This window comes from Lycium barbarum, chromosome 7, assembly GCF_019175385.1.
Source record: "Lycium barbarum isolate Lr01 chromosome 7, ASM1917538v2, whole genome shotgun sequence".
Lineage (NCBI taxonomy): Eukaryota > Viridiplantae > Streptophyta > Magnoliopsida > Solanales > Solanaceae > Lycium > Lycium barbarum.
In genome coordinates this window covers 4,191,083-4,204,114 of record NC_083343.1, presented here as the reverse complement: position 1 = coordinate 4,204,114, position 13,032 = coordinate 4,191,083, and the positions used below count along the sequence as shown (strand labels likewise).

Here is a 13,032-nt window from a genome sequence, read left to right as displayed (position 1 = left end):
TTATACATAATTAAAATTATAGTTTATGTATATATAATAGACGTTGAACCCCCTTTCGCTTGTTTGTGTTTATTTCTTTAAATTTTGAACCTCCTAAGTACAAACCGTTAGATTTATGGTTTAGGTCTTTAGGACCTGAATAGTCCACTTTTTGCTTACATAAAAGACCATTTTGGTTAAGGGATATCTTTGGGGTCGTTTGGTTTGGAAACTAAATTATTCTGAGATTATAATTCTGGTAATATAATTTTTGGACTAATTTATTCTATTTAAGAGGTGGAATAAAATAATCACAAGTTTGATGGGATAAAGTGAATATATCCAAGATTAAGTTTGAGAATAAATTTCTATTTTTGGTTGATGGTATAAGTATAAATTTAATTCAAAATTTAATCGTGAAATATCCACCTTATCCCGCGTACCAAACTACCTCTCAGGGACCAAAATAGTCTAACGCTCAGACATAAAGGATCATTTTCTTAAAAAAGTACAATCAGGATTTAAGAAATATCCTAAGCCAAGAGACTTATTCTAGATACTTTGCATATAAATATCAGACTATTAGAGGCTTCCATTCCACCAACTCATCATTTCTCAACAATTTTTCAATTGAAGAATGGAGATAACATGTACACTTGTCTTTGAAGTTTTACTAGCAATCTTGCTTCCTCCTCTTGGTGTTTGTGTTCGCAAAGGGTGTTGCACTGTAAGATCCCTCTTTTCCTACATACTAAACACTTTTCTTTTTAGTCCGTAAAAAAAAAAAAAGACTCATTTCTTTATTTGATATATTAACTTTAAACTATACCTTTTTATGCATGTATAATTACATAAATATTTTTGGCTTGTTTTAGACTATAAGATTTTATAGTCTTCCTTTAAATTGCAAAAAGATTCAACTTGTACTATAACAGGTAAAATTGTTGACATGTGATCATAAAGTCATAGGTTTGAGCTGTGAAAATAGCATCTCGCAGAAATACAGGTTAAGGCTGACCTTTGTTGTCCGGCACTTATCTGAACCCACTCATAGTAGGAGTTTAGTGTACTTTTTTTTGTTTTGTTTTGTTTAAAGAATTGATTTGGGTGATGTTTGTTGGGATAAGAACTGAAATGGTTGTTTGAGACTTTGGTCAATTGTTTTTAGGGATTTAGTGATGTGGGTGTTTTTATTTTTTTCTTCTTGACATTGATAAAAGATTCATTTTTTTTTTTTTGTGTGTGTAAAATTTTGATTTGGGTGATTGTTTTTTGGGATGAAGTGAAAAGGGTGTTTGAGACTTGGGTCAATTGTTTTAGGGGTTTTAGTGATCTTGGTGTTTTTATTTTCTGGAAATTGCAAAAAGATTCAATTTTTTTTTGTTTGTAATTTTTGTTTAAACTTTGATTTGGGTGATTGTTTTTAGGGATGAACTGAAAGGGCGTTTGAGAATAGGGTCAATTGTTTTAGGGGACTTAGTGATGTTTGTTTTTTTTTTTTTTTTTTTTTTTTTGAAATTGCAAAAAGATTCAATTTTTATTTGTAATTTTTGTTTATAGCTTTGTTTTGGGTGATTGTTTTTTGGATGAACTGAAAAAGGTGTTAGATAATTTAGGGGAGTGACAATTTTTATTCTCTTTTTTAACTTTTTTTTTTTTTTTGTAATTTTTTGCAGGTGGAGGTCTTGATTTGTGTGGTGTTGACCATCTTGGGATATATTCCTGGAATTATCTATGCTCTTTATGCAATCCTGTGGGTTGAGCGTGAACCACCATCCGATCAATATGAGAGTCTTACACCTTGATACTTCTTGTACTGTACTTCTTTGCTTATAATAATGGTTGGTACCTATTGTATTGTTACTTTAAATACCGTGTTTGTTTCGATGGTTACTCAGATGTTATTGTATTGTATTGTTAAATTTGTTATTATGTAAGGGTGAAAAGTATCTCATTTATTTGACGACAGATTTGGTGTAATTGCGTATTATCTTTCTTTTTTCATCTTGCGTATTGTTTAATAATCTTATTTTATTCTCTACTTTGCCTTTTGTTATAGTAACTCTATCTATATCATACTTCTTATCTTTGTAAATATTGTAAATTTATTCTTCAAATTGGTACAATTTTAACTCAGATATAATGTGCTAATTTACATAAAATAAGTCTACATCGAAAATTACATGGTTTCTCCGTGAGGTTTGATGGCTTCAATTGTTCAGGATTTTGGATTTTGCGAGTTGTTAAAGTTCGAACTAGGCTCCCCGGGGTTTAGTTCAAGTGGCAAAGGTCGAATTCTGCATCATACCACTAAGCCTGATATATAATTGAAAAATATAGAGGGACGAACTAATTATTTCGAATTTCAAAGGTTGCATTAGACGGGTTGACCGTGGATAGATTTCTCGATCATAAAAAAGAAGTTGAAAGAAGGCTTAAAGAACATGATGAAAGAATGTGATGTCCTTAATAATTGTAAATCACTGTTAGTTACTTTTATCATCCACCATAATTATCAGTCGTCACCATTAAATGTCTAATTAACTACCATCATTAACCACTATGCTCAATTATTATCACTATTTAAAGTAATAATGGTTAAAAACACACTTAAATTTTTATTTTTTCATGAATTTCACACCCTATTAGTTGTTCCTTTTCCTACTTGAGCGAACACCATCTTTCTATTTTCCTATCTAAACTATCACAATTTATGTATTAAACTCATCTAGTTAAGTACAGTGGTGGATCCAGGATTTTCACTCAGGGTGTTCGAAAAAATAACTGGACCTAAATATACATTGTAATATATGTTCAGGGTGTTCAAAATTTAATGTTCAAAATTTAATGTATGTACATGAACACAAAAAATTTACCCTAAATATATACTATAATTTTTTGTTCAGGATGTTCGGGTGAACACCCTGGCCTCTTACTGCATCCGCCCCTGGTTAGGTAGATAGTTATAGCCCACGTACCAAAAGAGAATAACTAATAGTTAGGTATGAAATTGACGAAAAAATGATGGTTCTTGTATGTCCGTTTTTACTATTAACTCCTATTAGCAGTATACTAATGTCTGCCATAACTTTTGCATTTTCTTAATATACAGATATATAAAAGTAAAAAGTCAAAAAAGTACATATCAAGATTTAAGAAATACAGTCCTATCCTTTAACTAAAGGACACTCATTTAAGATATTTTGTATATAAATATCAGTGATCAAAAGCTTGCATTACCAACTCATAGTTTTTCAACACCTACTCCCCCTTTTCAATTGAAAAATGGAGATAACATGTGCAATTGTCTGTGAAATTTTACTAGCAATCTTGCTTCCTCCTGTTGGTGTTTGCCTTCGCCATGGTTGCTGCACTGTAAGATTCCCTTTTTTCCTATTTATATAATAAAGAAGATCTCCTTTTTTTTTTTTTTGGGGTGATTTCTATCTATGAGTAAAAAGATCAACTAAATATGTACAAATAATGGATTATGAGTTACGAATCTGAATCCATAAAGTTCAAATATTAGATCCACATTTAATGTGGCCTAGTGATGAATGAATGTCAAGCTGACCTGACACCACGGTTAAAAAAAAAAAAACAATTTTTCTGTAATTTTTTTTTAGAAACTTTGACTTGGGTGATTGTTTTTAGGATGAACTGAAAAGGGGATTTGAGAATTGGGTTAATTTTTTTTATTTTTTTTGGAAATTTTTGCAGATGGAGTTCTTGATTTGCTTGGTGTTGACCATCTTGGGATATATTCCTGGAATTATCTATGCTCTTTATGCAATCCTTTGTGTTGAGCGCGGTCCACCATACGATCATTATGACACTCTTGCTTGATCCTTGTTGAATCCACCATTTCAGATTGTGTGGTTTTGTTTTCTTGTTTACTAATAGTTCACAACTTGTTTGTATGGTTGTTAGCTATTGTATTGCATCTGTACTGTTATCTTAAAATATAACGGTTGTTTTGATCGCTACTTAAATTTTATTATCGTATTGTTAAATCTGTTATTATGTAACGATCTTGATCTAGTATCTTACCCTTATTATTTGATAATTCTATTTTACCCTTTGTCCTACCTTTGGTATGATAACTCTACCCGTCCTATAGATTTTCTTTGTAATATTGTAAGTTTATTCTTCAAATTCGTACAATTTTGACTCGGATATAGTGTGCTCCATAACTTCATAAAATAAGTTACGTGGTTTCTCCATGATGGCTTCAATTGTTCAGTGTTTTGGGGTTTGAGTTGTTAAGTTAGAACTAGGCAAGCCCTCGGAGCTTAGTTCAAGTGGCAAGGGTCGATCCCTGCGTCGTACGAACTAAGCTTCGTATTTAAGTGAAAAAGAGTAGAGGGGTGAACCTATTATTCCAGAGTTTTGAAGGTTACGGTTAGAGGGGTTGACAAGTGATGGTTTTCTCGATCATAAAAGAAGAGGTTGGAACTAGGCTATTGATTAGACCAGCTAGCATTAATAAGCCTTCAACTTAGAGATATGCTGTATTGGCATGTCCTTAAGATGATGAAAGAATTTGATGAACCAAAAGATAAGAGCATGTTGATGACATATGGTCTATACTTATAGCCTGTTTGGTTAAGCTTTTAAAATCAGTTTATTTTAAAAAATATTTATTTTGAAAAATGTTTTTTAAAAAAGTATTTTTTGTGAGAAACAGTTTGTGTTTGGTCAATTAATTTTTTTTTTAAAAAAACTTTTGACCAACAATTAGCGATTGACCAAGCTTTTAAAAAATACTTTTAAGTGTATTTTTTTCAAAAGTGCTTTTGGGAAAAAGTTATTTTTTTTAGCTTCTGAATTTTTTTTCTGCTACTCTCTAAAAATACTTATTTTATTTCAAAAGCTTGGTCAAACATCTCATTTTTTTTAAAATAAACATTTTTTGAAAAAAAAAATACTTTTGAAAAAAATAAACTTAGTCAAATAGGCTATAAGCTATTATCTAGTGTCCTTCAAACAAAGAATACCCTGAGAAAAATGAAATTATCCTGTTTATTAGGCTCAGATTTTTTATTCAATAAGATGTTTTGACGATCTCTCTTATGTGTCGATATCAATGCTTACTCATTGTTTTAATGAATATTTAAAAAATTATCTTTCAAAAATATTTGGAGAGATTTTAGGTGAATCACGTGTAGACATATTGTCAGAAATTATCTTTCTCCATGTGTTACTTAGGCCCAGTGAGACATATGTGGACGAGGAGCCTTGTGTGCTGGCAATTGTGATTTGCTTGGTCCCAATTGTATATTTTGCATTGTTTGTTTGATGGATAAAAGATGCCTTTAAATTTTCCAACTGTCCAGTGACCCCCCAAAAAAAGATGAATTAAAGGAAAGTGAAAATACATCATGACGCCCAGAACTCATACCAAATTTTCGAGAAGACATTTAAACTTTGGGAGGTCCTGTTATCCCCCTAAACAATTTGAACTGCTATTAATATCACCTTCCAAGCTCAATATCAGTTTTAGAAAAGGGTGTGAACATCACGCACCAATCCTATTTTGACACATCATTTTTCTATTTTTTATTATTTGAATGTTTTTTCGTCTTCGTTATTTCTTTTCTCTTTACTCTTTACTCTTTACAGGACTCTCTTCATAAGTTTCCGCAACTATATGGCTCTTTTGACGGAAAATTTATACGCCGCTTTCTGCCATTTTTTTTCGATGAATTAGAGCCCGTTTGGATTGGCTTATAAGTTACTTATAAGCTATTTTCAGCTTTTTTGAGTGTTTGGCTGACCAGCTTAAAGTCATTTTGTGTTTAAAATAAGCTCAAAAAAATAATTAAGCCCATTTGACTTAGTTTATCTAAAGCAACTTATAAGCTGAAAACAGCTTATAAGCCAAAAAAAATAAATTAGACTACCTCAACTTATTTTTTTAACTTATAAGCTGTATGCAGCTTATAGGCATAAGTTCATCCAAACTGGCTCTTACACAGCAACTGAAAAACCCAACAATCATAAGAACAAAACCAACTTCATTTGATTAGCTCTCCAAAATAGATTAACAACAACGTTTGGCGCGTCATTCGTCCAGTTGTGTTATCGAGTTGTGAAGTAAATAAATAATGGTAAGAAATGGAATCTTGAGGTTTTTTCTTGACCAAATTCAATAAAGTTAAAAAAGGAAAGAACACAATCACTAATGTGCTCTCCTTAAATTTTGAACAACAAAAAGTTTGAGATTTAGCACCTGTTTGGATTGACTTATAAGTGGTCAAATCAGCTTATAAGCTGTTTTTTTGATTTTTTTAGGTGTTTGACAAATCAACTTATAAGCTAAAAAAATGCTTAGAATAAGCGCAAAAAAATAAGTTGGGGTGACCCAACTCATTTTTTTTTTACTTATAAGCTGTTTTTTGGTCAAATCAGCTTATAAGACCCTTTTTTTAAGCTAAGCCACACGGAGCTCTTAATTTAAGAAATTAAAATGTGATGGCAGAGTAGTGAAAGGACGAGGGAAGAGGGTCGCCGTGGTGTGGTGTGGAGTGGAGCTCCGGCAGAGAGAATTGTGAGAGAGAAAGAGACCCATAAATGGAAACCTTAGCAGAACCTCAAGAATTTCAAAATTCATGTCTTATTTCATCCCTAGATAGCCATAGCTCCAACCTTTCGAACTGTAGCAATAACAGCAAAACTAACCATAGTTTAATGAAGAAGGAGGAAGAGATAAACTAAATTAAAGAAAAGAAAAGATAAAGGGAAAAAAGTAAAAAATTAGAAGAATATCTTTTAAATAAAAAAATTATCAAAAATAATTCTTTTAATTTTTAATTTTTTTGGTTGCACATACACTCACTATGCCACGTGGACGAGAAAGGTGGTACTAATACTACTAGCTCACAATTGTTCAGGAGATTAATAGGATTCTCGTAAAGTTTAAGTGTCTTATTAAAAAAAAAAGTGTCAACATTAAGGGAGTTTTGATGTATTTTCTCTGATAGAAACTTATTGATCTATGGTACTTGTGTGGAGCATGCTTTGGTTATTATGGGGGGTGCAATACTATCATCTTCAATTCTGGAGTTGATTTAGGTGCCTACTATTAAATCTTGAACACCTTAAATGTCCTTGGCGTCGTTCTTGGCTTCAATATTGGGTTAGACAAGTGGATTTTTTTTATTTTTGTCTCTTGTTTTATACTCCCTCCATTTCAATTTATGTGAACGTATTTGACTGAGCACTGAGTTTAATAAAAAAGAGAAAAAATTTAAACTTGTGGTGTAAATGAGACACATATACTTTGTGTGGCTATAAATCACTGCATAAAAGTAAATTGTTTCCAAATATAGAAAGAGGTAATTTTTTTTTACACGGACTAAAAAAGAAATAGATTCACCTGAATTGAAACATAGGGAGTATATACTTTTCTTGTGTTATCTCATTGAGTGGTGTGCTTAATTCCTCTCGTTGGCACTCATTTTCACTGCAAAGTGCAATGTGCATGTTCTCCACCAACTTGTTTGAGATTGAGGCGTAGTTATTATTATTGGTTGTTCTCTCTATCTTTCTTCTTTTAGGCTGTCTCAAAGAAGATGTTGACTTTCGATTTGTAACATTGCTTGCTTCTACTATGAAGGCATTGTTGTGTTTTAAAGTATCATCTCTCTGCGAGTACTGGACAAATGAATTTCCTACTGGGACCATGTTTTGTGCCCTATACTTCAATTTGTGTGTGTTTTTTTTTTTTTCACATATGTTCTAAACTACAATATACAGAGGATCTCTACAAGAACTTGTGTTTGCTTTCTTTTTGGTGTATGTAACGATAACGGTTGACAAGATGCCCTTGGTGTCGGAGCTAGGATCTGGTTTTTTTTTTTTTTCACATATGTTCTAAACTACAATATACAGAGGATCTCTACAAGAACTTGTGTTTGCTTTCTTTTTGGTGTATGTAACGATAACGGTTGACAAGATGCCCTTGGTGTCGGAGCTAGGATCTTCACTAAGATGAGTCAAAATGTAAAGACGTAATCAAACTAAGAAGTCAAGGGGATTCAATATATACTTGTACACAAAATAATTTTAACCTTATATATACAATGAGAAGTCAAGGGGATTCAATATATACTTGTACACAAAATAATTTTAACCTTATATATACAATGAAATTTTCTGGTAAAGGAAATTCAGAGGAGCACCTGCCCCGGATGCCCTATAGTTTTTTGTGGATAGCGTAATTAACTTGCAGTTATCCTGTAACTAATTTATGTGATATAGTTTGACTAGACACGAAGTTTAAGAAAGAAAGAAGACTTTCGACACTTATGGTCTAAATATTTATATGGCTGTAAATCATTTCATTAAGGGTAAAAGAAAAAGTTTTAAGTTAAATTATTTCTAAATATAAAAATGTGTCACTAGTGTATCACATAAATTGGGAAATAGGAGGATATCGTATTGTTAAATTTGTTGTTATGTCACAATAGAAAGTATCATTTTATGGAATGAAAGTTTTGGTGTAATCGCATCATTACCTTTTTGTTCCTTCTCATCTTGTCCTTACCTACTGTTTAATAATCTTATTTCACCCTCTACCTTGCCATTTGTTAATAACTCTACTCGTACCATACCTTTTCTCTGTAATATTGGAAGTTTATTCTTCGAACTGGTACGCTTTGACTCGGATGCAGTGTGCTCTATAACGTCATAAAATAAGCTACATTAACAGTTACATGGTTACTCATGAGGTTTGATTGCATCAATTATACAGGATTTTGGGTTATGGGAGTCGTTAAAAGTCAGAACTAGGCTTCCTGAGGGTTAGTTCAAGTGGCAATGGTCGAGTTCTGCATCATGCGAACTAAGCCTGATATAATTAAAAAAGGATAGAGGTACGAACTCATTATTCCGAATTTCGAAGGTTGCGGTTAGACGGGTTGACCGTCAATGGATTTCTCGGTCATAAAGAAAAGTTGGAACTAGGCTATTGAATAGACCAGCTAGTAATAAGTAAACCTTCAACTTAAAGATACGCTGGCATTTGCATGTCCTTAAGATGATGAAAGAACATGATGAACCAAAAGATAAGCACATATGGATGAAAGAACAAAATCAACTAAGCCATCATTAGTGACTAGGTGCTGCAAGGCAGCCAACTTATCAGCAATCCCTTTTGCCCCTTGCATGTAACTTTCAATGGTTGCATTATCACGACACAAGTTGTGTAATTGCACCTTAAGTGTTCGAATCAATGGTTTAGATCTAGTGGCATAGGCTGCCACAAGTTTGTCCCAAGCTGCACGAGCTGTTTCTGCTCCGACCAATTGAGGGAAAACGCTTTCTGAAACTGAAGCGACTATCCAACTCAAGACGAGTTGATCTCGACGTACCCAAACCTTATATGCAGGATTTGGTTTATTACCATCCAAAACACGCGGTGGTACAGGTTTGCTACCATCAACATGATGGCTAAGACTGCAAGTCCGCAACCACTAATCATCGGAAGAAATTGCTTCTTCCAAAGCAAAAAATTTGTTGTAAGTGACCTTTACAGGTAACTGGTGAGCGAGATTAGGTATAGGAGAATAGTTTCCCATGGCATTCGTTGAAACAACTGAAGCTGCCAAGGCAGAAGAGTTCCCAGTATTATCTCCTATCGTTTCCGATTTTCCATGAGCTCTGTGTGTGTGTGTTTTTGGACCGAAAAGGGAGAATGGTTGTTAAACCACAAAAGGCTCCAATACCATGAAAGAGATCTTCACTCACGCTCAAAATATATACAGCAATAGGGAATATATACAGAGACCTAAATGTTAAGAAACCTACAGGAACTAGATGAGGAGAATTAGTCTCCTTAGACATTACAACTTGCACACCCTTTACATAGTTTAAATATAGTAGGAATCTAAATCCTAAATCAGAAGCCTATCCGTTACAACATATACTGATAACACACCCTCAAATCACATGCTGACATCCAAATTGAATGGCTTCAACTCTCCAACTGTCCAGTGAAACACCCCCACCCACCTTCCTTGTCCAATAGTACAAAATTGAGTATAAGAACCCCACTTCCCCCCACAACAACCAAAAAAAGAAAAAGAAAAAAGAGAGGAAGGAAGAGGAAGGAAATGAAACTTCTAAAAGAACCTCAGTTTCCTCTTTATTGATATATGATACTTGTGTTGAGCTGAGCATGCTTTGGCAGTGGCAGAGTCAGTATTTTCAGCTAGGGGGTTCAAATATATGAAGAAGTAAATACACGAAGAACCAAGGGGGTTCAACATCTACTCTATATAAATAAAAATAATAATTTTAACCTTGTATATACAGTGCAATCTTTCATCGAGGGAGTTCGGATGAACCCCTCGTGGCTACCTAGCTCCCTCTCCTTACTTTGGTTATTATGGGGCGCAACACACTATCACCTACAACCGAGAGGTGATTTAGATACAATTGAATCTTGAACACCTTCGAATATCCTGTAACACCCCGCATCTTGGAACTAAGTTTAAGCTCATATCATTAGAAGTCTAGTGAAAACACTGTAGGTTTGAGCGTTTGCAAAAATGATTGATAGGCTTATTTCGGGCAGCGATAACTCCTTGATCCATTGCGAATCTGGAAGAACCTCCTTGATGAAAGTTGTAGCCCTGTTGAATAGCTTTCCAACGGTATATTATGAGGGTTAAACGGACATCTGTGCAAAGAGTTATGCCCATTTGAGTAAAGCCTGTTCGCTGGAAAAGTCGTCTGCGTTACGGTGACGTTACGGACCGTAACTCGTGTTACGGGCCGTAACAGTGAGCCGTAACACAGACGAAATTTCCAGAACCTCACTGGAAATTTCGTTCACGATACGGTCCGTCCCTTGTGTTACGGGCCGTACCTTGTGTTACGGACCGTAACAGTGTACCGTAACACAGGGAGAATTTCCAGAAACTTTCTGGAAATTTTCGACAAGGTACGACGCCACGTTACGGTCCGTCCCTTGTGTTACGGGACCGTAACATGGGCGTGTTTTGGTCCGTAGTTGAGTTTCGGGTCACCTGACTTCGGGAGGCCATAACCCCATCGTAAGTTGAGAATTTGGGAAAACTCAAAGAATGAAAGTTGTAGATAATTGAAATATCTTTCCAACCATAGGTTGTGGGTTCATAGGCAACGTCGGGATAGGGAGATATGGACGTTTTAAGACAGAACAGTCCCGACCCGTTTTCAAGTTGGGTCAACCCATTTTTCCCTTGGTATATATAGAAAATAAAACCCTAGCAACCCACTTTTTCTCCAAAATTCAGATTTTAGAGAGAGGAAGTGAGAGAGAAGGGAATCTAGAGAGAAGAAGGAGAAAATCAACCAATTTTAAGGCCCCAAATCCCAAAGTTCGTGAAGGATAATTTGTAGTACAAGTTGTGGTCGTCATTTTAAGCTAAAGATCGGACTTGGGGGTGTTGATTTCGTGGTGACTACCCAAAAAGGTAATATTTCTACTCCCTAATCACTTATAGTTGTGAATTGATGAATTCTTGGGAGAATAATAATTGGGTTTGTTGAAGATGATTATATGAATTATGCTAGAATTGTTGGATTGTTGACTTGGGATTGTTGTATTCATATGGATGATGTAGAATGATGTTAATTACATCTAATTGAGATTGTATTGTTAGCTAGAAGTAAAAGAATGGGGATTTGGTGAAGAAAACACCATTAATGAGGGTTATAGAGCTTCATGCCCATTAAGTGTTTGATAAAATGCTTAGATGAACAAAACATGGATATTGTTGCTAATATAGAATCCCTATGACTTGTATTGCTATAGATTGAAGTTGAAGGGATTGAAAGACATTGTGATACGCTCAAAAGCGGGAGGTTAAGGTATGTAGAACTTCCATCCACATGTGGGAATCTCTATGTTCTTCCCCATGATCCGTTTCGTAAAATCCATGAAGTTCAAATCCTAGGGCATTAAACCCAACATATTGGTAGCCCGTAATTATGTATTTATGAGCATGAATTTTGTATCTATATTCGTTATTGCATTCCTAATCTTCCATTACGGTTATTAGGAAATCCTAGCTTAATCCATGAATCATGAATTCTTCTTCATGTGTTCTCATTATGTTTATATGAAACTTTATGATTTCATCCAGCAAGTTACAAGCATGTTTTCAAGACAAGTATATATATATATGATTTCGAACTATTGTTATTACTCATGAACGAAAAACATGTTTTGCAAGACTATGACAAGTTATCTTATGAAACTATACAAGCAAGTTATGATTCATGAAAACCATATACAAGCAAGTTATGATTCATGAACACTATGTACAAGCAAGTTATGATTCATGATATACCATGGGCAGCAAGTGCCACTATTTTTCATGTTCATGTTTTGGGAGTTGCATTAATTACCGAGGAGGGCTTCAGATAGCCTGAACTACATAGCCACCGTAGGATGAGGATCGCTCCACCCATGTCCCGGACGTTCTCTCATAATGATTGGATCTTTTCATATTTTATCAAATCTCATGTTCCCTGGCAAGGACTGAGTGTTCTGCTGGCGGGACGCAAGCACCAGACCATGGATCGGTTATAAGTTATTGCTCTCCCTACTTATCATGTTTTTACTGATGTTATATATATATGCATATGTACTCATGCTCATGTTCATCTCCAGGTTTTCAGTTTCAGTTCTTATCATGTTATTCTATGTCCCATGTTATTTCTTTCAGTTGCTTTACATACCAGTACATTCAATGTGCTGACGTCCCCTTTTATTGCCCGGGGGCCTGCATTTCACGATGCAGGTACGAACTTACAGGACGACGCCTCTGCTCATTAGGATTTGCACGTACCAGCTTATTGGTGAGCCCCATCTCATTCGGGGTTTAGACATTGTATTTTCCTTATTTAGTTTTGCATCTAAAGGTATGCTGGGGGTGTTGTCCCAGTAAGTATGTTTTCCAGTCAGACTCATGATAGAGATTTCATAGACTAGACAAGTCAGTTATGTCATGTCAGACATTTGGAGTCGTATAGCCATTTTGGCTCACTTATGTTTAAACA

At 34.5% G+C, this 13,032-nt stretch overlaps 1 protein-coding gene and 1 long non-coding RNA gene across 2 annotated transcripts; both read left to right on the top strand.

Annotated features, from left to right (window-relative positions):
- Window positions 1-712: 712 nt before the first annotated feature.
- On the top strand, window positions 713-1,829 carry LOC132602948 (uncharacterized). The gene is made up of 2 exons (XR_009567901.1): window positions 713-985; window positions 1,656-1,829. It is a non-coding gene; the product is annotated as an uncharacterized LOC132602948 (long non-coding RNA).
- A 1,366-nt stretch (window positions 1,830-3,195) lies between these two features.
- Window positions 3,196-3,965, top strand: LOC132602947 (UPF0057 membrane protein At2g24040-like). The gene is made up of 2 exons (XM_060315777.1): window positions 3,196-3,354; window positions 3,700-3,965. Exons 1-2 carry the CDS (start codon window positions 3,265-3,267, stop codon window positions 3,823-3,825), a joined length of 216 nt encoding a protein of 71 aa, XP_060171760.1. The 5' UTR covers window positions 3,196-3,264; the 3' UTR covers window positions 3,826-3,965.
- Window positions 3,966-13,032: the final 9,067 nt, after the last annotated feature.

Coding starts and splice junctions, on each gene's coding strand:
- LOC132602947 (XM_060315777.1), top strand. CDS start 3,265: ATGGAGATAACATGTGCAATTGTCTGTGAAATTTTACTAGCAATCTTG. Junction 3,355..3,699: donor TTCGCCATGGTTGCTGCACT/GTAAGATTCCCT, acceptor AAATTTTTGCAG/ATGGAGTTCTTGATTTGCTT.